The following is a 27,687-nucleotide window of genomic DNA, read 5'->3' as shown; positions in this document are numbered from 1 at the left end:
AAAAATAATTAAAATTAATTTAAATTTTTTTTTTTTTTTTTTACATTTCGGATTTTTTAATATTTTGGCCACATTTCCGAATTCCGGAATTTCCGGAAGACTTACACCGCTGAAACCTGAAAGATCAACTTTGACCAATATTTTAACTATATTTTTATCAAACGTAATCAGACCTTTTGACCCTCCTTCCTTCTGATCAAAGGACTTTCGTTTATAAATAAGACCTCATCAAACTTTTGGTTTGTTCCCTTGAGTTTAATGGCAGTATTGATTGACTCTGTAATATCATGCAGCTCCTTCTTTTCCATTTAAATTGGCCTTACTGACTTATGTTAAAGGGGCATTTCGTGATCCACAGCCTCATCCCCCACTTTTCTAAAAAAAGTTGAGATTTTTATATCACTGGATATCTCTGGTTACATAATGTTTATGTACAAAATATTTCTTGCAGATTAATTAGTTTTGCAAAGATATCGTGAAATTTGAATTTCGTTCTGGTGCACCAGAACGAAATTACAACGCATTGTCTATGGAGCAGTGTAATCCACATAATCATGCATAACTCGCAAACGCAAAATCGGAATCAACTGAAATGTTGGGAATAGGCTTTTTTCGTGGTTATGTACTGAAAAATGTCATAAAAAGAGGATGCTAGGATCACGAAATACTCCTTTAAAGGAGCATTTCAAGATTTTAGAATCCTCTTTTTAGGATATGGTTCAACAGATAGCCACAAACAAAGATCATTTGCCAATTTTTAGATGATTTGGACATCAAATTTGCAAGTAGGCTGCTGTAATTGCTGTCTTTTGACAGAAAGAAAATACAAACTGGACGATGTCTTTGTCAACTACCGAATCTGAAAGAAGTTTTGCGCATAAACATATTATTATTATATAGTCCTAGGTTTTGTTGGTATCAAAATCGCAACTTTTTGGAGCAAGTTGGGGGAGATGAAGCTGTAGATTACGAAGTGCCATTTTAAGTCATGTTTGCTTCAAATTACAAGGATAAGTGCTAAATCTACATAATTAGATCAATTAATTAGATAATTAAATAATTAGATCAGCAAGCCTATCTGGGGTCAGCTGTAAATATGTTCATGGTAAGCATCATTTTGGCTCGGTATATTGATATTCAGTAGAGTATATTAGTCTGTGCAATCTGTACATATCTGTAGGAGAAAATGTCAGGTTTTCTCCCTGAGTCTGCTCCAAAAATGACATTAGTGGCATGATTGTAAGCAAAAATGTACAACTGATATTTTGGCCCATAAATCAAATTGAAGTCAAATAATAGTTGCAAAGCGCAATTTTGGTCAATTTCTGCCCAACAGACAAGCTGGCCTGCCTGATGAAAGCCGTCTGGGCCGTCAATATGCCCGCCTAATATGCCACTCATTAATAATGCTCATCTTCAGTGTCTTAACATCACTAACTAAGTAGTCCAAAACTGGGCAGGGATGCAATTTTGCAATCAAAATTGATTTTCACATGCCCATCTTATGGGAGTCAAGTTAACAACTATGTGCAGAATAGGCACGATTTTACACTAACTTCCAGATAGAATGGTTCTCTCTAGCTTATGGTAAGCATACAGAGCGCAATCACGGAAGTGGGTTCTGATTGGCCGATATAACCATAACAACAGACCGATAATCTGATTGGCCGATTACGCATCAAAAAAGCATTCAACAACATGAGTGGTGCTCATGAAGGAAACACAAATCCTGGTGTATGTCACTCATTAAGAGGCACGCATGTATATCAGTGCAAGAAAATGCCGTACTTCCCTGGAAGCTATTGTAGGAAAATGAATCAATTTTGATTCTCACAATACTACCTAGTACAGTACATTTGATTCTCGCCGAATTTGCAGCCCATATGGGTATAAAACCCAAGTTAATATTTACATTTCTGTAGATGCTCAGAGAAAATAGTATCTTTGTAGAAAAAACATCTGGATAAATAATATAAACAAAAACAATAACAATGGTATTTGAAGCTCATAATACACAATGAAGTTATTTTACAATTCAAACACATAAAAAGTGGTATTAAAGTTTCAAGTTTGATGTGAAGTCATAGCACATAAAATGTATAGCTACACTAGTTGCTGTAACACTGTATTAAAGCCACGTACACTAAAGTTACAGCGACACTCGGAGATCCCTCACTTTTGTGTGTTGGCATGTGTGTGCATGCATGCAGGCAACACAAACCCTGCAAGTGTCTCTCTTCAGTTCGAGAAACTTCCATTAAACAACAAAAAACACTCCAATTGGTGATTTCATCAGTGATTCTAAATCCATTGATGAGGAAAAATGATGGCTCAATGCAAGTTTAGATGTCCACAAATGTTTATGTTGGTCATGAATTGGACATTGAATCTTCAGTCAGAGCCATTGGTGGCTTGTGTTGATAATCCAGTAGCTTGCTCAAGTAACACCTGATGAGCGGATGTTGTTGTTGCTGTAGCGCCCTCTAGCATACCTTCTAAATTGATACCTAGCGAGTCTGAACCAGAAGGATCCTGTAAAACAAGAATAATAAAGTAGATTAAATCTGCTCCTATAATGATTTCAATGGCCAGTTATTACAGTCTGGCATTTTGTGTGAGTTTTTCCTTTGCTTTTCTCTGCTACGATATCAGTTAAAATGATCAACTTTGTTTCAAGCTTTATCCTCTTTCTCAATGTTTACTACAGCGTAAAATAATGCAGGCTGCAGCAAATGGCAAAATGCACACAATATATGAAATTATATACCTCATCTTAAGATTCCCGCCATCTGATTGGTTTAAAGAGCGGGCATAGTTTTGACTATGCCCGCAAAAGTAACTATTCCCCGGGCATAGTTCTTCGTGTCACGGTGTGCGTCGCTCCCAGCGTAAAATGATATTACGCACACGTTAATTTTTGTGTGCGCTATAATTACGCGGAAATCGCAGATTGTAATCTGTGCCGTTCGCATTGAAACTATTAATTTCTCTTTCCAAAATCGATGCTTTTAACCTAACAGATGACACAAATCTTTAGATTTGGTATATAAAACAAATATTGACTGCTTTTTATTCGGGCATGGTTAAAATTATAGGCCGCAGTGATCTCAAAACCATGACTATGACCCTCCGCTACGCCTCGGGCATAGTCATGGTTTTGAGATCACCGCGGGCCTATAATTTTAATCATGCCCCTCATAGCAGTCAATATTTGTATACTCTATACCTGTTAGGTACCGTAAAGATTCACCTAATGGGGCACATGGGCTCCGTTACCTTCAGGCAAATTTCACATCCAAATAGAGAGCTCACTCCTCTGATTTTTATGGGTGGGTGCTTTTAATTTGTGCCTAAGATTTCAGTTATCTCAAGGGAGCCCATGTGCACCATTAGGTGAAATTTAAGGTATATATACATGATGATTGATGACCCTTATGATGCAGTGGTAAGGGAACAAACCAAAAGATCGATGACACTATAGGAATGTAACTAGTAATGTTAAATACAAAGCTGACCTCATCTCTCCGCTCGAAACCCACAGCGGTACAAAATAACACCAAGAATATACAAGAAACATTTTCAACTCCTTCACATCAAAGGGTGTGACCTGATCGACAACCTCATCCACCGTTTTTCTTCATCAAAACTGAGATTTTGGTGTCAGAAGAAGCTCATATTTTTCTCACTGCCCCAGTAAAATTTAACGCCAGAGATATGTTTCATTTAGAGGATATGCACAAATGTGATATTGTCATCAATGTATATATCGATCCATACTGAAAAAAGATGTTGAAATCATGATCTGCACCTTTACTGAAACAACATGTAATTTTGTTCTAAGGGCTTCATTGATATTTTAGTTTGTTTCCTACATGTTTTAAATGAAAAGTGAAAGAGAAAAAGTGTTTTGGTATCCTATACTTTGTTCAACTTTAAGTGGCAAGACTCACAACATTGGAGATTGATATAGAATGGTATACACGCAGTTAGGCACAGCACCTACGCTAGTTGCACTTTGCATAATGCATGACTAGCTTACCAAACGTATAAGTTGGGACTTCATTGACGCAGGCAGTTAACAAAAATCAAACATTTTTTGCAATTTATAGTTGAACAATGTACGAGACCTAACAGGTTTTCCGATGTGATACACCAAATTTAGTTTTACAAAGGTCATTACCACAATTTTATTAAATTTCAGATTGGCAATATTTGGTTTTGAGGTTAGGCAACCTATTTATACCAACAGCAACTGGTTCATGACATACCGTAGTTAAGCTTATTTTCTATAAGGGCTCATATTGAAATACCCTACCACGCTTTCACACAGAAAGAAGGCAGGATTCCCCTCGCTAAGCCCACGCCTCGGGAAAGCTCGGTCATAAAACGGATTATAAAGATGGATTATATGCATCAGTGATACACCCTGCCTTTTGAAGTGGTCCATGACGAATGGGAAGAAAACAAACTGACTATGGCTCATCGCACAACCCAGGAAAGCACGCTCCTGATTTAAGTGGCCAATTGCGCATGCAGTGTTATAATCACACAGGATTTTAATAAAAGAAGGCTAGCATAGGAAAGCTGAAGGATGGCGCACACCTTCCTGTATGAGCCCTAATAGAAAACCTGTTAGGTCCAGCGATTTCTAGCCAATTCTTCAATGATATATTTTCATAATGTGACAAAAAAAAAACCCCTTGTTTTACAGGCGGACAGACTTTTCAAGTAGGGTTGGGCGGTATAGTATTTTCCCTGAATTTTTTTTCAAAATTTTTTAGTCAAAAGTCAATCAATCAATCAAAATCAAAACCAAAATGCAAAATCCGAGTCGGTGGGCCCATAGGGTATATTGCTGATCCATTGATTATCCTTTTCTGGTGCATTGTGGGATAGAAAAGGGAGCAAATTAGCGATCGATTATCCCACAATGCACCAGAAAAGGATAATTAATGGATCAGCAATATACCCTATACAAGGCGGTTCTCGAACCACGAGTCTCGCCTGCTTTTGTGACCGCCTGCTTTTGCGATAACTGTTGGTAGAGAGGTAAATGAATTTGGCGGTTATCGGCTGGGCACGATTATCTGGCCGATGGTAACTGTACCCACCAAGTTTCATGCACATGCAACAGTTTTTACTAATATGACCTCAGATGACCCCTGGTGGCCCTGAAATGACCTTCTAAAATTTTGGCTCTAAATGTTGACTGTACCCCTCGTGCTAAGTTTCATGCCCATACGACAGTTTTTACTAATTTGACCTCAGATGACCCCTGGTGGCCTCGAAATGACCTTCCAAAAATTTGGCTTTAAATGTTGACTAACTTGACTGTACCCATCAAGTTTCATGCCCTTACTAATATGACCTCAGATGACCCCTGGTGGCCCTGAAATGACCTTCTAAAATTTTGGCTCTAAATGTTGACTGTACCCCTCGTGCTAAGTTTCATGCCCATACGACAGTTTTTACTAATTTGACCTCAGATGACCCCTGGTGGCCTCGAAATGACCTTCCAAAAAGTTGGCTTTAAATGTTGACTAACTTGACTGTACCCATCAAGTTTCATGCCCATACGACAGTTCTTACTAATTTGACCTCAGATGACCCCTGGTGACCCTGAAATGACCTTCCAAAAATTTGGCTTTAAATGTTGACTGTACCCACCAAGTTTCATGCCCATCCGAGTTTTTACTAATTTGACCTCAGATGACCCCTGTTAACCTCAAAATGACCTTCCAAAAATTTGGCTTTAAATGTTGACTGTACCCACCAAGTTTCATGTCCATCCAACAGTTTTTACTAATTTGACCTCAGATGACCCCGAAATGACCTTCCAAAAATTTGGCTTGAAATGTTGACTGTACCCACCAAGTTTCATGTCCATACGAGTTTTTACTAATTTGACCTCAGATGACCCTTGGTGACCCCAAAATGAACTTCCAAAAATTTGGCTTTAAATGATGACTGTACCCACCAAGTTTCATGCCCATACGACAGTTTTACTAATTTGACCTCAGATGACCCCTGGTGACCCCAAAATGAACTTCCAAAATTTGCCTTGAAATGTTGACTGTACCCATCAAGTTTCATGCCCATACGAGTTTTTAATAACTTGACCTCAGATGACCCCTGAGTGACCTCGGATGACCCCGTAATGACCTTCCAAAAATTTGGCAAAACCAAAGAACTATTTCATCAAAGTAATATATCAAAACAGAAAGATGCTTCCTTAACGAGTTATCACTCATTGAAAGTGCTACTTTGCTATACTTTACATGGAAAGCGACTATCTTAAAGTCGTCATATTTCCTTAATTACATGACCGATCAAGCTGTTATTGGGATATGTGATGCACAGTTGAAAATTAATTATTAAAAGATTTGGTGACCTCAGTTGACCTTTGACCTTGTATGTGACCTTTGACCTCACGAAATTGGATAAAGTATGTTGCGCTAAAAAATCAAATTTGGCAATACCAAAGAACTATTTCATCAAATAAATCAAAACAGAAAGATGCTTCCTTTACGAGTTATCACTCATTGAAAGTGCTACTTTGCTATACTTTACAAAAAAAGCGACTATCTTAAAGTCGTCATATTTCCTTAATTACATGACCGATCAAGCTGTTATTGGGATATGTGATGCACAGTTGAAAATTAATTATTAAAAGATTTGGTGACCTCAGTTGACCTTTGACCTTGTATGTGACCTTTGACCTCATGAAAATCTAATCAGGTCGAGTACCTCTGGCCACATAACTCCCCACCAAGTTACGTCACTGTACCCCATACGGATCTCCAGATAATCTGTTCACAAGGTATTTTGCTTATTACGCATATATTATGCAAATTAGGTACTTAATTACCATATTTTACGCTCAAAATCTAATCAGGTCGAGAACCTCTGGTCCCGCTACTCCTCACCAAGTTACGTCACTGTACCCCATACGGATCTCCAGATAAGCTGTTCACAAGGGTTTTTGCTTGATACGCATCAAATACGCATAAATTATGCAAATTAGGTACTTAATTAGCATATTTTGCGCTGAAAATCTAATCAGGTCGAGAACATCTGGCCACGCTACTCCCCACCAAGTTACGCCACTGTACCCCATACGGATCTCCAGATAAGCTGTTCACAAGGTTTTTTTGCTTGATACGCATCAAATACGCATAAATTATGCAAATTAGGTACTTAATTAGCATATTTTGCGCTGAAAATCTAATCAGGTCGAGAACATCTGGCCACGCTACTCCCCACCAAGTTACGTCACTGTACCCCATACGGATCTCCAGATAATCTGTTCACAAGGTATTTTGCTTATTACGCATAAATTATGCAAATTAGGTACTTAATTACCATATTTTGCGCTCAAAATCTAATCAGGTCGACACCCTTTGGTCATGCTACCCCCTATAAAGTTTCATCATCATAGCACTTACGGTTCTCAAGATAACGCGTTCACAAGCTTTTTCCGAACGCACACACGCACACACACACACACACACCATAGTGATTACTAAGTCTCTCCCTGAACATTCAGGCGAGACAAAAACAGGGTTTGTTTTTTCGTCGCCTAATACTGAATTTTTAAAATAAATGAAAGAGGTAGTGCTTCTATACTTTGTTTCAACTTAAATTTGGTAGTGACATACATGCATATTTTGCTATTAGCAGTATCGATTAGCACCAACCAACCTAATCCTGCACTTACAAGGGCAATTTGTCGGCACGCTTGTGGCGCAACCGCAAAGGCATAGACGTCACTACCAAACTTGAGGTGCAACAAGGTGATGATGGTGAATTGAATACAAAAAGTTAGTCTGTGCTTGTGATGTTCCCAGGGTGTGGCTTTTGAGCAGGGGCTTTCAGCCTTTGTTGGAATGTGACCCAATTCTTATCAATAGTAAGTCTGGCCACACGTACCAATTGTGTCACATGAACCACCCCACCCACTCCAAGTCATGATAGTCTCACAACCAACTGCTTTAGGTCCTGCTCCAAATCAGGTCACAAATCCACTGGTTGAGAAACCCTGCTTTAAAGACTTGAGGTACCTGTACCCTACATGGTTTTCCTGCAAATTAACTCATTTGTGGCTATTTTACATTGGGTGATCAAGAACAGACATGTCTCATTCTGATGGCAGAATGAGATGAAACAAGCATTTGTGCACCTGCGACCCTCAATCGCAAATTGAAATTGCCGTAAATACATACAGTATCATACTTAAGGTGGCCAACTTTTGAAATCTACACTGTGTCAAGTCATCCATAGGGGGTGTATAGATTTCAACTGATATCACCGATTATAGGTCCTTGAACTCATCGTAAGTCACACAAATGTTGCAGCAAAATTGAGTTATATGCATATATGTGACATGATCTGGTCCATGCGGTGCTGCGGGCCAAAGGAGGCATTTCTGAAATTGAGTTAGTATAATTATACAAACATTGGGCTATCATTACTGAAAACACCAAAGGGCTAGCATACTTGGTTCTGAACTTCTGTGATGTCTATTTTCTTATGTCTTTATTGCTTTTTTCTGCATAGTTTTGCCTTTATCTCAATATCAAATTTGCTGACTTTAGCCTCCATGGACCAGATTGTGTCACATATACAGCTTCTGAGGAGGGCGACACTATAGGCAAAATATCTAATTCTCGAACTTGAGAGGATGTACCTTCTGCGTCAGCATCAGCGTACTTTTCGTGGAATAACACGATAACGAGACCTACAAATCGACATGACCGAACCATGACCTTCAAAACCGTGATTGGTCAATTCTCAAACGCTGTGTTTGCACCTTAAGGGGTACTACACCCTCGATAAATTTGTGCCTATTTTTGCATTTTTCTCAAAAACTAATAACACAGTGGTAACAAAAGTTATGTATATTATAGGGGCAAGAAATCCAATTACTACACTGGAATTTCAATGACCCAAGACAAGCGGTTTGTTATTTATGATAAGAAATAAGGTACCGCTAGGATGTACCTCGTTTCCTATCATATATACTGAACCACTTGACTTGAGTCACTGAAATTTCTGTGTAGTAATTGGATTCCTTGCCCCAATAATATACATAACTTTTATTACCAGTGTGTTATTATTTTTTTTTTTTTTTTCAAAAATAGTCGCAAATTTACCACAGGGGTGTAGTACCCCCTTAAGTGGGCGCTCGACACAAATATCTGTGCCATGGTACCAACCCAAATTGCTTTGCACAATCGAGAATTGGATATTTTGCCTATAGCATAAATTTACATATGCATTGAAAGTAAAAGGCAATCATAAGTCTACCATAGGAGTTCTGTGTTAGAGATACGATAGGTTTTGACTTACAAATACAATCGCATATGTTAATGAAATCGACCCCAGGAAACATAAGACAACAACTTTTGAGAGTATTTTTTAATATGTCCCTGGAAAATATCATTTTAATAGATTCCAAATGATAGTAGGAGGTTTGGGAAATAAGGAACAGAGTATATTATATGAAGCCCAGGCTATAGTCCGACGTCTTTGAGGGTGACTTTCCGTTGCAACATTATTTTCACTCCTCCGCAGTGACTTCCTGTTCCCCTTGGCTACGACTTCCCGCTCTTGGCCTTGATTTTCCGCCTCGGGTGATTAGCTTTGCTCAGGGATTTGCTCTTCTCAACTTATTCTGCCGCAGCAAATTTTAGCCGCCCCGTGGAAGGTACTCGCGGCAAATTAGTCTGTCGCAACAGACAATGCCCGAAAGCCATCAGACTATAGCCTCGCCTATTAGTATTATTTACCTCCTCGTAGTGGCACAATAGTATGGTATGGTATGTATGTAGTACAAAAAACCATGTTAGCCCAAATGATTGTGAAAGAAACTATAGTGCATAACTAATCAGCTTTAGTTGATGCCGAATGAGTATTAAAAAAGTCTCTTTTTAAAGATTTGTCAACAGGCATGATGGCCCGCTGTTGAAATAGTGCGCACAATACCTGTTGTGGTCATGTTGAGAGCAAGCCGGTGTGTAATTTCAATCTATGATCGACGCTATGAGCGAATCCTAGTAAATAGTGAAATAATGAAGCGATGCCAACAACCATGAAAATAGTGTATTTTCCATAATTATATTACATCAATTAAAGTGCATTTTTATTCTAGAATTTGATTAAAAAATTCTTAATTTAATTTGGCAATAAACTTAATGGATGTTTAAGTTGAATTTTGATCGTGATGGCCAGCAAAAAGCTTACTCACATGATATGACATGGACATTTTTTCATTGTAAAATAGTAAGGGGCATTTATTAGGGAAAATATGGCATACAATACATGTTTCATAAATATTTAGTCATTCCTTGAGCATAAAGTACAATCTCTGTTAAAAACACAGTATACTGCATTTCTTATTTAAGGGCAGAGTAATGGGAGAGAACACGGACCTTTTCGAGCATCATTATTTTTGAATTGTATGTCCAAAGTATATAAAACTATACATTTTTGGAAAGGAAATGAGTCAAGGAATCCCATGGTGACGTCAGATTTGTTCAAAAATCTCGAGTTTTTGAAAAAATCACAATAATGCACTTTTTACCCCAATTTTTTGTGACAACTTAAAAAAATTCGTTCGAGTAAAAAAAAATGAGTTTTTCATCGAGAAGAGACATGAACTTAGGGAAGGTTTTTTATTTTTCTGAAATTCGCCTTATTTTTCAAATATTGCAAAAACATGTGAAAAAAGCAATTTTGTCACTCTATTAAGCTAAAAATTGCACATAATGGTGCATATTTTTGTTCAAAACAAATATTTCGAAAAAATGAGAAAACCTTCCCTAGACTTTGATGTGCTCTAAACGATAGTGCAAAAGGTTTACCTGTTGCTTGCATATTTTTCGAGTTATCTTGTCACAAAAATCGTACAATATTGTTAAAAATGAACTCGGAGAAATCGATGTTTTAGTAAAAAAATGTCAAAATTATGCACAAAACGTCCTTATATTTTAAAACGGCAAGTCTTTCACGCTTGTAAAAGCTGTATCTGGTGCATGGTCTAAATATGCATCTTTTTGCACCAATGAATCTATAATGTCTGCTTTTAGTGCGCCTAAATGCAAAATAATTAAAAAATCTAAGTGGGTTTTTCACTGCAAATTTTTGTTTTGTTTACATTACATTTGCTGGCGTTAACAACATACCGAATGCGCCTCGACTGCGTTGGGCATAAGCGCAGAGTTGCGACGCGTCACGCGACGCGAATCGCGCACGTAATCACAATATTTCGCATTTGCGCATTGCCGACTCATTATTTCCCGCCAATTTACTAAGCTGTCTTGAGCCATGTGACTTTTTAGAGTTGAAAAGAGTGAAATAAATCAAGCAAAAATACAAGTAAATATTAGGAAGTTGTATTTTATCAGTTTCAAGTGAAAGAATACATCTTAGTGTTGATAAATATCAAGAAATCTCAAATTCGGGCGTGGACGAATGTGTCTCCCCTTACTCTGGCCTTAACTGCTCACCCATCCATTAACTGCTTCCCTTTATAAGCCATATAAACTAGGTCAATCTGTGTTTTATGTTTGCTCTCCCTATTATATACTAACCTGCTGCATACTGGGCATTGGAACCATGGTTGGTGGTGGTATGTGAATGTTGCCATCATCATCTTCGTCCTCATCACCCGCGTTGAAGCGCCCTCCATTGCCACGCACTCTATTCATTGCATGTTTATGCCTTGACTCATGGAGGTATTTCTACATAGAATAAGAGAATAACAGAACAGGATTAAAATAACGGAATCAGTGATTATCAGATATTATTTGTAGAAAATGGTTTGTTCAACTGCTCTACCAAAACTATCAACAATCATAAATAAGACCAATTTGATAGTAATATCTCATGAATATGGGGCATGCACAGGCAAAATTTTACATGCATAGAACCAATGTTACATGCATCTGTGCATGTAAAACCCCTCTAAATCGAACCCTGCCATCATTCATTTGCCTCAAGTGCATTCTGAGGGAAACCGAATACCCACTATTTTTGATTCATGCCTGTATCAAGATCATGGTCAAGTCCTGGTTCTCTTCCAATTCTGTGGTTTGCAAGAATCTTAATTTTTATTCACATGAAGTGCAATGCAATTGAGCCCCTGTTAGGATTAGGTTTTAGGGTTTGGATTGGTTGATTAGGATTAAGGTTAGTAAGGCAGTAGGAAATAATTTCCTTTCTGGGAACTTGGACTGCTGTTTGGAATAATTTTCTGCGAGGGCAGAGCATAAGCCTTAACAGGTCAGGTGTGGTGCCCTGGGGTCCAGAGGGAAGCACCCCTGGAAGTTAATGGGTTTGATGCAGTGTTGCTTTCTCATCACAGTTACTTGCTGACCTTGCTGAGGCACAGTTGCATTTTAGCTCCTGTATTTGTGTATTTTTGGCAGACTTTTTAAGAGTGATGATGGTGTTCCCAGAAAATTGTCCAAGCCACTGAAAATAGTATCTTAGGATATTCTTAATTTTTGTTTCTGGGTATCTTGGTACTGTGGATTTTGTAGCCCTGAAAGTTACGTTTTAAGGTAGGTTTAATATTAGGGTTAAGATAAAGAGGTTAGGATTAGATTTTGATCACTGTTCTAAAGTTGCCTTGAGAAAGTCAGCTTCACAGCTGCATGCATTTCCTTAGGCACCAGAAACAAATATGTTCGATCTTTGGATCGACCGTCGATGCTGCTTCGATGCTTGTTATTAATGAACTATCAACTAATTAATCAGAATTAACGCTAAATTTAAATTGGCCAATATCCCTTCAGGCACAAATTACTATTTTATCACAATTAACAATAATAAATTAATTGATTTCATAAATAATAAGGATCGACCAAGCATCGATGGTCGATCGAAAGATCGAACTACTTTGTTCCTATTGCCTTACCCTCCTTTCTTTAGGTATCCTTCCTTCTGCTTCTAATTTGGCCCGTGCTTGTCGTCTCTTCAATATCCTGTGGTACTGTTTAGCATTGACATAGAGTGGCTCCTCTTCTAATAACTCTGCCCCTGGTAATGGTATCCTCTGCATAGTAGGTACGCCACCTGCACCAGGTACCATCTGATTAAACAAAGATTTGGGGAATCACTTTATTGTTTAGAGATTAGGATGAGTTGGATAACATACAAATTTCCAATGTGTCCCCAGGATCCATATTCATAGAAGGCCATTGTATCACCTCAATCATGAAATCGATTGTTTTGGCAAATATAGGCAAGCCCCTGGATTCCACCCATTTGTCTTTCCACTCTGTGTCCAGCAGGCCCGTAACCAGAATTTATTTTGGGGGGGGGGTTGATTTTGAAAAAGTAGATGGGTGGGGGGCAGATTTTGAAAAAATTGATTTTTTCATATAAGTTTTGGACCTTTTGGGGGCATTCGGCAATTTAGGAGGGCATCCATCCCCCTGGTTACAGGGTAAGGCAGCAGTTGCCAACTTTTATTTTGGATGCGACAATTGTGCCAGATGACCTGCTGTAAGTTGTAAGCCTCACTATCCCTGAAATTAGGTTGTAACCCCAAATGGGATGCCAATCTCTGGTCAATGACACCCAAAAAAAGTACTTCATACTAACAAAAAGAGCAAGACAAGAAAGCCATCTTACCATGACAATACTGCCTCCAGCTCCTTCAGGCATTGTTAAGATATTAGATGCATTACCAGTTGTAGAAGCTGCTGCTGTTGCTGTTGCTGTGTCTAATTATAAAACAGAAACAACAAGTCTTTAAGTACTAGAACATTCTAAAGATACTGCTTCAACAGGATGACATATAACTTGGTATAGTACATATGTGATGCCAACAAGCACAATGAATTGTAAGGAAAACTTCTCTCTAATAAACGCCCCAGGGTGCGACATTTTAGAAAGAGGACGTTTATTAGAAGTAAATTTTGGATGAAAAAATCAATGTTATGTAAGCTTTATGGTTTACTTCCTTTTGAAGTTTTCTCGCAAATTGTTTCCCACCACTTTTGGCGATCTTGACGTCCAACAAATGCCAGTTTTAAGCTTACCTACATGCTATGGCATGGCAATTTCTGCATTTCATTCACTTTTACTTCCAAAAATATGTGGGGCATTTATTAGAGGAGGCATTCATTAAAGAGGAATATTATATATTTCATATTTAAGAAACAACAGATGAAAGTCTCACAGCTCTTTAAGTTATACACAGTTCATGATGGGACATTTTGAATTATACTTTTTGAGGTCAGATATAATATGGACTTGCTTGTGTATATAGTGTGTCTCATTTCATGTTGGATATCGAAATGGCAGATTCAAATTAGTGCGTTTACGCGGTTGCGTCGTCAGCGTACGGACAAATTGCCCTTCTTCGCGCGTGTGTATGACCTTCAAGATTAGTTACGCGATTTGAATCTGCCACTGAGAAATCCAACATGGTGTTGCTCTCAGACTGACTATAGCTATCTATATGTATCTCACCTTGCTGTTGTAATGTAACAGTTCCATCTCCGCCCACTATGGGCTGGTATAGTATTGTTTGCCCATCTGCTGTCACTAACTGTTGCAGTTGCTTTGATACAAAAAGAACAAAAACAACAAGTTATTACAATGTTTTAAGGTTAGCTAAAGCGACTGCTCCACCAAGTTATGCTTTTGTTCTCAACATTAAGGCACATTATTTATCATGGTCACAATTGTATCAAATCCTCAAAATAAGATCCCATATTTTCAGATGGTGTTCAGTTTGTCTGGTGCCTTTTACTGCCTTGTGCCAGAGATTTTTGAGAATTGAGGGCATGGCCATTGTTTATGCCCTCCACTCTGATTTGGGCATAGACAATCTAACATTGCCATTATTTGCCACCCTGCTACGATAATTGTCAAAGTCATTTTTTGTAATTTTGAGAACAAGAACTAAAATCGTTCAAGCATGCATTTAAACATACTTATTCACCAATCTTTGCACAAGAACAACTAATAATGAGACTAATGAAAATGGATAATCAGAAGTGATCTTGTTCTTAAAATTACAAAACTTGACTTAGGCAATTATCATAGCAGGCTGACGACATGCTATCAATTTTATTATTGAACTTTAGATCTTTAGTGAGCCATGAATACTGAATGCATATAATTTGTTGACTAAAGAAGCCAATGGAATGCCTCTGTACCTGCGTGCCTAGGTTCTGATTTTGCTGCTGGGGCTGCTGTATTACGATTTGTTGTACTTGCTGTTGTTGTGTTGATGCTGTTGTTGTTGTTGTTGCACCACTCGGTTGCTGTATTTGCACCTGCTGAGGCTGTACTAGTTGAATCTGTAACAAATCAGTCGAAAATATAATAAAACTTTTAAAACTTCACATTTTGGAATTTTAGATAAAATCACCAAAGTTGTGTGACATAAGGCCATGGAAAATAGATTATTTGGTTCACATACACCATTTTTATAATATATAAATAAATAAATAGAATATTTTTGTAATCAATCCACCATACTTATCAAGTGGCGGGGGACCAAAACAGTCTAAACTGCCCAACAGAGTCATGGGACCTAAAAAAAATAAATCCATGAACATGTACTTTTAAAAAGTTAACTTAAACTTATAAATGGGCTATTTCACGTTAAGTGTACACTTTGAGTCCCACAGAGGGTCAAAATTAGAAGTCCTTAAATTCATAAAAATTCTATGATTTTTAGAACTTCATGATGTACCAAATTCAATTCCAAAATATTAGAGCGTGGGATCATCAATAACATTGTTAAATTCATCACTAAAGCTTCAATAGGAAAATGCATGGCGTCTGGAGAGGACATTTTGTTTAACAAAACAACATTAACCTAACCACTTCAGTGCTATGTGGTTCAAATAATATATGGGTCAAAATTATTTGCATTTGTTTACATTGTTCATCAGATGATAATACACATTTTTTAATCATTCTATATGACATTTTTTGTTAAAAAATTAAAGTGCGGGCTTCTGTAAATCCAGAAGCAAGTTAAACGATTGTTGAAAAAACATGAAACTCTTACTTTATTATAACAGTATATCCTCTTGTGTATCATTTTTCTTATCATAAATATTAGTTCTGATGTGTTTTAATTAAATATTGTCAAATTCCCATATTTTTCAGTAGAACTTGTGTTTTCTGAGCTTTCCAACGTATGTAGGGGGGTGTGATAATTCCAACTTTTTATGAATTGGTGCTGAAAATATGGTATTGACTATACTAAACAAGAATATGATCATTAAAAATAAATTTAAGTAGATTAACCCCCCTGTACATGCCCCCTGAAGATTGGGTAACAAGGTTGCCGAGTTCGACAGCCTTGAACATTGCTTAATGTAGTAGGTTATCATAGAAACTGAAAGAAATTGTGATTCTTGAGCCTATTTAATAATTATTTTGTATTGTAAATGCTGAGTTTGATCAAATGTGTTGACAATAACATAAACAGCTTATCAGCTGGAGGATACATATCACTTTTTATATGTCTAGAAGAGAATATAATGCTTCATTGAAGTCAGTTAATCCAGTTGCAGACCACATTCCTCAAAGAGGTTAAGGTTTTCGGCATTATATTTCACACAGAGTTTTCTATGATCTTTTAATTGCAAACATCACTTAATTTAAGAAGTGAAAGACTTGTAACCCTAGCTTGCATATATCTTCAAGATACAAACAGCTGCAAGGTTTTGGATCGGAGGCTTGTCAAGCTTCTCTGGATCCATGGAAGATAGGCCTATGGCATGCTCAGCTGTAAGATCACATTCCCCAAAGGTAAAACTGTCTCCATTCTGCTTCTGAAACCTGGAAGAAGACATGATCGATCATCTTTATCTACAAAGGCTTCATATATGAGAAGGATTCTGCTACTTTCAATGAGTAGGCCTATCATAATATGTTACTATCATACATGTACTTGATTTGCTGGAATCTGTCCATTGACACAAAGGAGAATGCTGGTATATTCATGTTTTAAGAAGGTTCTTGGGATCATTGCGTAATTAGTCATCATAAAGTTGATGAAAGGCTGGTATCAGTTTTGAGTAGGTTGTAACTGTTGAAGTTTAGTTAGTGAAAAATATGGCTCTATAATTATGATGTAAACTAATCAGAGCTCCTGTATAGTAAGATATATATGGGTTTCAGGGAGTCCAGATCCAAGAAGCACTGACAATGTATATGCAAGTATGTGTTCATATAGGGCCTACTTTTGAAGATGTTCTAGATAGCTAGAGTTATATCCTATATGTTAAGTCATTAAAGTGTTTGTGCTTCAGGCTCACTGGGAAATGTGGATGTCAATTCATTGGACTTGTTCCATGATTTCTTAACTTCGGATGCAACCAAGTGCCTGTTGAGTCAAACTGCTAGAGGATGAGGCAGTATATAGTTGAGTATTATTATTCTTGGGAATTATCCTGTCTATACCTATTCTGTTCTCAATTTCGTGCTTGGTATGACTCTTAGGTCCGTATGTACAAATGAGTCAGACCGGTCTAAAGTTAGACCTGGTCTAAGTGGAATTTAGTCCCAGGACAAGGGACATTTTCCTTTACATTTTCTTATGCTATTTTGTATTATTTTTGAACATTATGTAAATCTTTATAGAATATTCTAGCTACTCTATGAAGTAAATAAGAGTAAAAGACCATTCCTGATGGAACTTAATTCCACATTTCCACTTAGACCGGTCTAAATCTTTTGTGCATACGGACCTTAGGCCTACACCATTACAGAAGAGATGGTCAGACATAAAACCCAGAATCCAGCCTTTCATCAATAAGACTTTCTACACCTAGATTATGAGTTGTTTGATCTATGATGACAAAGTCTATCTTTAAATTTTAAAATATTTAAATTGGTTTCTACTCCACTTGCTGCTTCTTAAGATCACGAAGATAGACCTACTCACTTTTTACACCACACTAACCTATGTCCAAAATTGCTCAAATGTCTGCATATAGAACTAATATCACGCTAGCTAATCAAGAAGGCCACATACACAACCCATAGTTTTAGCGAAAAGCACTTTAATCAAGTGTTCACAGCCATTTCAACTTCCATTAACGTCGTCTGCTACATGCAATAAGTATACAAGCCTGCCGAATTCGGAAACCTTGTTTCAAAATGTTCAAGGGGCATGTACAGGGGGGTTAGAAATCTTTTTTGAATAAAATTCTTTCATATTCTTGATTTACAATGTTGATACCATATTTTGAACTGCAATTCATATTAAAAAGTTGAAATTTGCTAAATAACACACCCCCCTAGTATGAGTGTCTGGAGAGGACATTTTGTTTAACAATCAGTTTTTCACTTTTTTTCACTGATATTCAATCAGCATACTTATCTTCATCAGTCTAAAAGTTTTCATCAGATGTTATTACACACAAATACTGCTAAAAAGCATACCATCTCTTGTATTTTACTTTTAATGAAGGCTCCTGTAAATCCAGACACAGGTCACAGCTATTTGGTGAGGCATGAAATCCACACTTTCACCATCAAAACATATCTTGAAAATAGATGTTTCTGACTACAAATGCTCACTTTAGATGTGTTGTCAATATCTAGATGAAACATTCACTTGAAATAAAAGTACATGCTTTTTGTAAGCTGTTACGGACCACAGTTTTTGGTTGTTCTGGAGAGGACATTCTGTTTAACAACATGATATCATCAGATATTGGTTACTTTGAGTATTGTGATTAAAAACTAATGCCTTGTCTTGTTAGAGGGAAGGAGAAGGTTAATTTTGTTAAAATAAAGTGAAACGTTTACCCTTGGTTTTGTGTGAATTGCTGATTTACCCCTGTTCTGGAGAGGACACAGTTTTAACGCGGAATCAAGACACCAAAACTGACAGGTTGTGATATTTTATACAAATATCCTCAGAACTAATTGTCCTGTTTTATGATAGCGGAACACCCTGAAGATTCTACATCTATGCAAGTTTTGGCAGGAACTACCAATTTAGTTTCAATTTTGATAGTACTTGTTTTGGAGAGGGCATCGGTTTTTTGTTTAACACGAATCTACATAATTACAAAATGGTCATAATTTTCGCAATACTGGACCAATTTATACTTGCATTGCATTGTGTATGCTTCATTCTTTGTTACCAAAGCAATAGCTACTAAGGAGGCTTATTTATATTCCCAAGAAATCATTCACAAGACATTCAAAATATGAAGTGTGACTCCAGAAACGTGTTAAAAATGCATGTAAATGCAAAATCTGATATAAAAAGTTGTCAGAATTTAATGAAAATGCTCCTGTAGCTTCTCCTCCATAACACCCATCTAATAAAATCACCCACATTATATAATATTCCAAATTCAGGTAACCAGAAATGCTGAAGCACCATTTTGAAAAGTGCACACTTAACATGAAATAGCCCAAATCGAACCAAATAATTATGACTGCCACAACAAAATGAGTTTAAAGTCGCAAGTTGGTGTAGTTTCGAGACATCCAGGCTGACTGAGTTGATGGCTTTGTTTGCCGTGCACCTGTTTAAGCCAGAAGTATGTCTGTATGTCCTTTGTGAATTGGGGCACAATGGGCCATTCACAAAGGAAACAAAGATCACCAACGCAGTAGCCAGTGCATTTTCAAAACTACCAACTTTACGCTCATTTCAAGGTGGCAGGTGACAAATGCAATCCATTATGCATAATATGCTTTTAAGAAAGAGAAAATTTAGAGACCGTGCAAAGATATTAACTTAAATTGGTGGCACTGGATAGCTTACCTGCTGTGTTCCCCCTCCTGCCAACTGTAAAGTTTGACCTCCGAGTTGTAATGTTTGCCCTTGTCCACCAGCAAGTTGTAATGTTTGTCCTGTTTGTCCCCCTCCTTGTCCACCAGCAAGGACTGTTATGGGTTGACCGACGCCTGAAATAAGCTGATTTCCACTAACTGTAACCAATTGCTGTAAATTAGACAAATTTATTGGAAAATTATTAAATTAAAATTGTATAAATGGTCGCATGTCATAAGTTGGGTATGCAAAAAGGGTGGAGGGATTACACTTTTCTGAAAATTGCGATACAAATTTGATTGGCTTTCCGTAACCCCATATCCTACAGCAGTGGTTGATACCTCATTTTAAGCCTAATTTTATACTCTTTCAGTCTACTGAAGCATATAATTATATATTATTCAGTAAAAAAATCACATTAGTTGAAATGAAAAATGCCAGGGGTGGAGGAGCAGGCGGATGTGGAGCAGGCGGATGCGGGAGTGTGCAATAGGGCCTAGGTGAAAATTCACATGTCAGCATGTCAAAACTACTGGTTACTTTTTCAAATCTAGTGAGGGTATGATGTATTGAAAGCTTTGAATGTTGAATTTGTACACCTAAAACAATTACTAACTATTTAAGGTGGTACTACACCCTGTGATAAATTTTGTGACTAATTTTGCATTTTTCTCAAATAAGTAACTACACACTGGTAACAAAAGTTATATGTATATTATAGGGGCACGGAATCCAATTACTTCACTGAAATTTCAGTGATTCAAGACAAGGGGTTCATTATTATGTTAAGAAATGAGGTACATTCTAGCGGTACCTCTTTTCTTATCATAAATAATGTACCGCTTGTCTTGAGTCACTGACATTCCAGTGTAGTAACTGGATTCCTTACCCCTATAATATACATAAACTTTTGTTACCAGTGTGATATTATTTTTTGAGAAAAATGCAAAAATATTCACAAATTTATCAAGGGGTGTAGTACCACCTTAAAGGGTTATATGTTCCTTTTTTTTCATTTTTAATGAAACCCTAGTTGAATTTCAGTATTTTTAGCAATATGCTAATGTACATTTCTCTTCTTGATATTCATTTCCTCAACAATAGAATAACCATCTCGCTAATTACTTGTAAAAAGGTCATTGACCTCCACAATGTAATTAACATACGTACAATTATTTTAAATAGTTCATTTCAAGCATTAATGTATTGAGAACATATCCTCCAAATCTGATGACATTCTTGCATAAAATAAAAATTTTACAGTCATTTTTGTAATTGAGGTCCGATTTGAGAAAAATGCATTTGAAAATTGAGATTTACATAGACGACTGTGTATTAATTAATTAGTAATTAAGCATTATCTCACAAATTAAGCATGTGCTAAGGTTAAAAGTGGTGTTAATTGTTAGAGGTTGTCAATATATACAACATATCAAAAAATTCATTTTTTGTCATTTTTGACCATGTAATGGAAATTGTACCCAACTTATGACATGCGACCAAATGTGATATTGACAGGACAGACTCTTTTGATACTAATAATAATAATGCATTTTAATAATAATGCATTTATAATGCGCCATCTATCTAGACAACCTTTTCCGAGGCGCAAACATTGAACAATTAAAAATTAACACACAATTATAAAAACAGTCACAATAAATAGAAGTCAATTGTCATAGGCAATCTTAAACAGATGAGTTTTTAAAGTCTTTCTGAAAATATCAACTGGTAATTGATATTAATTTAGAAAAAATGTGATATTAATTTTATTTAGATGTCATTTATTTAGTCTGTGCTCAGTGTAAGAAAGTCAACAGTACCAGTATTGCAAATGTGATTTGATCAAGCAAAATAAGTCGGATTTGGCTCATTTTGCTTCATCACATCACAAATAGCATAAAAGAGGCATAAGCCATTGAAGTGAATATTTTGAAAAATCCCACTGAAACTTTTAAGGAAAAATTACCTATGCCCCCTCTTTTAAACTCGGTGCACCCCAGTAAGATAACCTATGCTACCACTGTTGTTCAAAACCATCTCATATTGGAAAATGCATACTGAAAATTTTCTCCAAGTTAGATAGAATTGAGTTACAAAATAAACAGAAATTATACGAATAAAGTTTGACTTTGGGATCCAAAGTCACTCAATTGGTTGGTGGGGCAAACATATTTTGACAGGCAGAGGGCAAGCAATTTTTGGCAGGCCGAGAGAGGTGCAAGAAGTTTTTGGCACACCGTTTGGAAATTTAACAATTTTAAACCCCTGGCCAATTTTGTGCCTATTTTTGCATTTTTCTCAAAAATTATTGCGCATTGGTGAAAAGTAAGATATGTATATTATTATAGGGGCAAGGACTACAACTACTGCACTGAAACTTCAGCAACTCAAGGCAGGTAGTTATTGATTTATTGATCAAATATTGGTTTTCCTCATTTTTGACTGTAACTCCACAACTGTTGTCTGTGCTGAAATAAAATTTCCAGTGCAGTAGTTGTAGTCCTTGCCCCTATAATATACATATCTTACTTGTCACCAATGTGCTATAATTTTTGAGAAAAATGCAAAAATAGGCACAAAATTGGCCAGGGTTTAGTACCCTTAAGGGGATTGGTGCTCATAATTTATTGCACAGCCCCTTATCGCTCCCACACCTCACCCAAGACTCTACCACTCCCCTCTGATGTTTGCAATAGCACTAAATGTCTTGTTGTTGCCCCCAATCCATTCTAAGATTAAAGACCCCCTCACTTGCAGCCTGAGTGAAAATAAGGAGTGTTGGAATAGGGGCAACTTTAACCTAAAAATGGCACCTGGTTCAACAAATATACCTAGGAACCCAGGACCATTTCCAATCTACAAGGGACAAGAAAATAAAGATGTGCTGAATGAGTTACAAGCACTAGTTGCTTTGAATTTGATATGTTTGGTTCACTATCCAGGGGGCCAGTATTGTGATTAAAGTGTCAACTAAAATTGAGATGGATGGAACCAGGGGCCATTTATTTTCGCTAACCTGTCCTTGTGATGTTTGCAATAACACTTGTTGTAACTGTTGGCTGGCTTGACCCTGCTGTGTCGTAGGCTGGGCTTGGATTCCTTGGATAGCTGTTAACTGCTCTGCATTTAGGCTCTGCTGTGTGGTCACGTTGGTTGCGTCCATTGCCGTAAATTCCTAGATCAAGAAAACCAAAATATACTAACATGGATTGAACTTGAAATGCGAATGATCTCTATCAGTGTATCTGTTTGAAAGATCTTAATAACAATTCAGTTTATGGTGTATACCTTTGTTTCTTGTAAAACTACATGTTGATAAATGACAAGCAGTGCCACTGATTTAAGGAACCATAGGATTGAATTTACTGAACCAGTGAACCCTCTACCAGCAAACCAGTATTGCCCCCCCCCCCCTGCCACTACCCAGTAAAAGACCTAAATTGGGAATAAAATGTGTATCTTCAATACGATTCTACGAACATTCAATATTTTCAAATGAAGGACTGCTTTTCCTCCCAGCTACATGGATACACTTCCAGTACCGTACATATTATTAGATTTACTTAAATGTCAAATATAAATTTTTAGTAATTTGCCATAAAATTAGTATTATATCGCGGATTTCAAAATGATTTGATTTCATCAGGACATTGCTTGTATTCAGAATGCAATTTGGTGTGTCCTATGTGCTCTCAAATTCCACATATTGTGCAAATGTCGCTATCCAATCAAAAAGGTATGCAATATTGATAATCTTTATGGTCCGGCTGGCGGCATCCAGAAACAACTGTGCCGTATTCCCGTCAATTCGCTATATCACTACCAGCTGACTACGCCCATCATTCTTGTGACAAAATATCTCATTCAAGGCTTATATTAACCAGGCACCCAGCAGGCTCTTTTTACCCCATGGGCATGGACATGGTTACCCAGTTTTGGCTCCTGGTGTATCCAATATTTTACACTACAAACTATAGGACCAGGAGCCATCTTTGGGACCAGGAGCTCATTTTAGCTCCTGGTCCAGGCATACTTAATATAAGGCCTGATCTCATTCTTTTTATTTTATTTCGACCCTGAAGTAGTTCCTTTTAATATTGTGTATCATCAGGTACAGTCTCAGTCTGTCCACATACATGTAGTCATAGAAGTCCAAACCAAATCTGTGGCATCGAGGGTAGGCATGTTCACAAAATTTTCAAGTAGGATATTTCACATGGAAATTATTTTGCTTAAAAGGTGATTATTTAACTTAAAAAATGAGGGGTCAACCATGTCTGTTGCTCAAAAATTAGCGAAGTTATGGGCAAATGTCGGTTTTTAAAAAACTGCACTTTTCTGCGGCCATCATTTTTACACTGCCTTACTGTACAAAAGAAGCATGTACTACACAAAGGCGATTTTATTTTATGAATCTAACTTTCACTGCATGCTGACTTCTGTATCAAGGATTTAGTACCGTACCAGCTCTTTTTAGACTACGGTACGTCTCGCAAGTTTCTGGTGTCCAAATTTCAAATTTTTGTATTTCCCTATGGGGATTACACAGTTAAGCCATTGACTGTGAGCTACTGTGGTCCAAACTTTTTGGATTGAATGTCGCCCTCTATAATAAGCAATGTGGACATATCTATCGAGGGGTGATGCTTTGCGTCACACGCGAACGTGGCACGTTTAGCGTGGTATGCTTGGCAAGTACAAAATCGTAAATTTAATTTTAGTTCTTCTAATTAATTTTCCGGTATGGTACCGGATACGGGATAGCCAGGTTTTGTGTTGCGCGGATATGTATCATGCATGCATGTATGGCATGTTTGGAGTTCAAATTGAGAATAATCAAACGGGGATCGAGTAAAAATGCAAAATTGATATTCCTTATAAAAAATATCCATACTTTAAGTTAAAGGAGTATTTCGTGATCCAAGCCGGGCCATGCGGGCTAGCCCATTTTATGACATTTTTCATTAGATATCCACGAAACAAGCTTAAATCCCCAACATTTCAGTTGATACAGATTTTGGGTTCATACATACTCGCTATATAACAGCATGCGTGATTGGTCGATAGGCGGGCATAAACACCGTGTATGCCAGGCTATCCCGTCATAGACAAGCCACGCGAGACCCGATGGACGCTCGTGAGTAGGATATTACACGCCTATGTTCGCGAGCTATTTACGCAAAGCGAGTGATGTACGCGATGTTCACGCCGTCCCAAGCACGATGGACTGAGCAAGAAAACGTTTTCTTACAATTAGCGACGGAGAAACTGTTAAAAAATGATAAGGAACTGGTAGTTTTTTTTAGTTTAAAATGATGGTATTTTTAGTTTTGGAGGGAAATAACAGGAAGCAGAATGTTGCGTATGTATGAACGGGGTTCATTCATATATTTTCATGACTAAACTTTGTTTATGCCCTCGGCCCGCATAAACAATCGTTTAGTCATGAAAATATATGAATGAACCCCTAATTATTAAATTAAACTAGGGTATCAATGACTAAATATCTAACCTAAAATTATAGATTTATATTTTAAACAATTAATTTAACACTACCCGTGCTCATGCTTGCACGCACTATCCTGTCCCCAGCATTGTGCATGCAGTGCGTGACGCGTGTCATGAAAACAGCGAAAAGCAATTTAAAGCAGTGGATCGCTGAACACTGCCAGGGCAGAGCTATCGTACCCTGTGTAAAGATAGTCACTTGTGCTGAGCATGAAATTGGTCACTTATCGCTCACTGTTCAAAATGTGACATCTACACCAATTACAGTCCCCGAAACTGTCTACTTTTTAGCCGACCTCAATTCCGAAACATTTAGTGATAGTTAAAAATGCGATCCCCAACCCTTTGGTTACCTTTGGACGAATTTTTCGAAATCTCCGCGGAGTCTCCGTGTCTGAAATTCCCCGGTACAAACATCGAAAATGTCGCAATTCTCAGTTCTCGGTGATGATACTATATCCGCATCGCTGTTTTCATACATGAATATGCATATCTCTGACCCCTGTAAGGTCAAAAACGTGGCGTTGATTTCAACCAATCCGATCCACCGTTTAATAAGCAGCTTGATACTGACGTCATATCTGAGGTGACCAGGAGGCAGGAGCTACCATTTTGGTAAACTGAACTCGACTCGTGCGTTCTTTTGGTTCACATAAATCGAACAAAATTTTCAATAACGGGTAATAGTATGATTTCAATTTTTATTAATGAAGTTACTTGTAGTTTTGAGGAATGACAAAGTTGTTTTTGGAAACTTAGATGTTTGTTTCAACCCCGATGATGTAGGATCGCAAGGTGAGTGAATTCGTGAAGAGATTTGCTTGTTTGAGTGATAGTAGGATACGGGATGTAGGCTAGTCCTCTGTGTTTGACCGGCTCCGACGTCTCAATTCATAACGTCTCAATTCGTACCTGCTTACCAGACAGCAATACTGCGTATTGCTGTATGGAACCAGATATAGAGCTATCGACTCTATTGAGTGTACACACGATCATGACGACAGTACAAGCACCGACAAGATAAAATACGCCATGGTTTCTCCGGAAAAATCGGGTATCATTTTAACGTAAAATAATGTATTATGGCAAAGACCAGTTGCCTAAAATAACAAGCAAGAAACTAATTAAACAAAATGTAAATCGCTACGGATGTGGCGATAAACAACATCAATGAAAATGACAATACATTTATCGCGACAAAAACTAACGCAAATTTTGTGCTACGAAGGCGCGCCGCCATTTCTGTTTTCACGAAGCAAAAGATAATTTTACCACTTATCCGGCTTGACCTTGTAATCTTTTCTCGCTTCATTTTGAAGTTTTTAACTTGATTCAGTTTGTTTTTTTTAAATCCCGCTACATGTAGCATTGACCAATATTTACGTCGGTCATCAGAAAGAATGAGAAAATCGGCAACTTACAAGGGATCTCAACCTCTGTGATTGGTCCTGCGGTCGCAACACTTGCTGTACAGACAACGAATAGGAAGAAAGACTGCATACATTCACAACGTATATTGCGGAAAATTAGCATAATATGAATATTTATTAGTTGTGGCAGGGATTGTCTAAACATGTTGGTCTAGCAAGTTTCTCAGGGGTGGGGTTAAAGGTGTAATAATTAATTAGGGGCTGAGTATGGACCCTAATAGGGTCACGGGTAGGGTAAAATGGGGCTGGGGAGACTTTTTTTGGCCAGCCGGGGGGGGAGTGATTCGAATTTTAACGACTTATTCTTCACTTTTAAGGGATTATACACAATTTTATTTTTTTATACTTTCGCTGGGACCATGGGACTTTAAATAAAACGCTTTCAAGCCATAAGTTTTCTACTTTTTGCCATTGGTGTATATAAATGCCCCGTGAAAGACTAAGCCTGGAGTGCTTCAATTACAGTAAAATTTAATATTTATAATAAAACCGGGTATCTCCGGTTTAGTCTGAGCTCACCGATCGAGTGCTGAATAAATATGTTGCCTGCGTGTGTGTATTGAATCATTGAATAAGTGGCGTACCATATAAACTGTATGCATATCGATATCCGCAGTAGGGCCTATGTCTTGTTTGTACATCCATCAGCTGCGTGTCCGCCAATAATCATGATAATACGATTGGCGAGATTAGACGCATGGTAGGCGCGGTACGTCGACATTTTAGTGACATTTTAGCCACAAGTAGGCCTACAATGTACAACTATGCCCTAGCTACCTCCCCCCACCTCCAAAGAGAATGAACCGGGGGGGGGGGATATCCTGGCACTTTCGCACTAAGGGGCATCGGTGAGAGCAAAATGTAAAAAATATGGGGTCACTTTGGGTGAGAGAGCATGATTTTTGGCATTCGGTGTGAGCAAAATGTAAAAAATGTGGGGTCATTGCATCTCTGGGTGAGAGCCGAAACAGC

The 27,687-nt window shown here is 37.6% G+C and overlaps 1 protein-coding gene across 1 annotated transcript; it reads right to left on the bottom strand.

The window, feature by feature from the left end:
- Positions 1-556: 556 nt before the first annotated feature.
- On the bottom strand, positions 557-26,807 carry LOC140168573 (nuclear transcription factor Y subunit alpha-like). Its single transcript, XM_072191974.1, has 9 exons — positions 26,707-26,807; positions 22,794-22,952; positions 19,766-19,945; positions 15,174-15,317; positions 14,482-14,572; positions 13,639-13,730; positions 12,920-13,093; positions 11,592-11,741; positions 557-2,532 (listed from the first exon to the last, which is right to left on the bottom strand). Exons 2-9 carry the CDS (start codon positions 22,938-22,940, stop codon positions 2,392-2,394), a joined length of 1,119 nt encoding a protein of 372 aa, XP_072048075.1. The 5' UTR covers positions 22,941-22,952; positions 26,707-26,807; the 3' UTR covers positions 557-2,391.
- Between the last annotated feature and the right edge of the window lie 880 nt (positions 26,808-27,687).

This window comes from Amphiura filiformis, chromosome 13, assembly GCF_039555335.1.
Source record: "Amphiura filiformis chromosome 13, Afil_fr2py, whole genome shotgun sequence".
Taxonomy (NCBI): domain Eukaryota; kingdom Metazoa; phylum Echinodermata; class Ophiuroidea; order Amphilepidida; family Amphiuridae; genus Amphiura; species Amphiura filiformis.
This window is presented reverse-complemented; position numbering and strand designations above follow the sequence as displayed.

Bases quoted from the DNA above. Each gene is read 5' to 3' on its own strand.
- LOC140168573 (XM_072191974.1), bottom strand. From the start codon at position 22,940: ATGGACGCAACCAACGTGACCACACAGCAGAGCCTAAATGCAGAGCAG. The intron at 13,094-13,638 runs GTAAGATGGCTT...TTGTTTAATCAG, and splicing joins CTGGAGGCAGTATTGTCATG to ATGGTACCTGGTGCAGGTGG. The intron at 2,533-11,591 runs GTTAGTATATAA...CTTGTTTTACAG, and splicing joins CAATGCCCAGTATGCAGCAG to GATCCTTCTGGTTCAGACTC.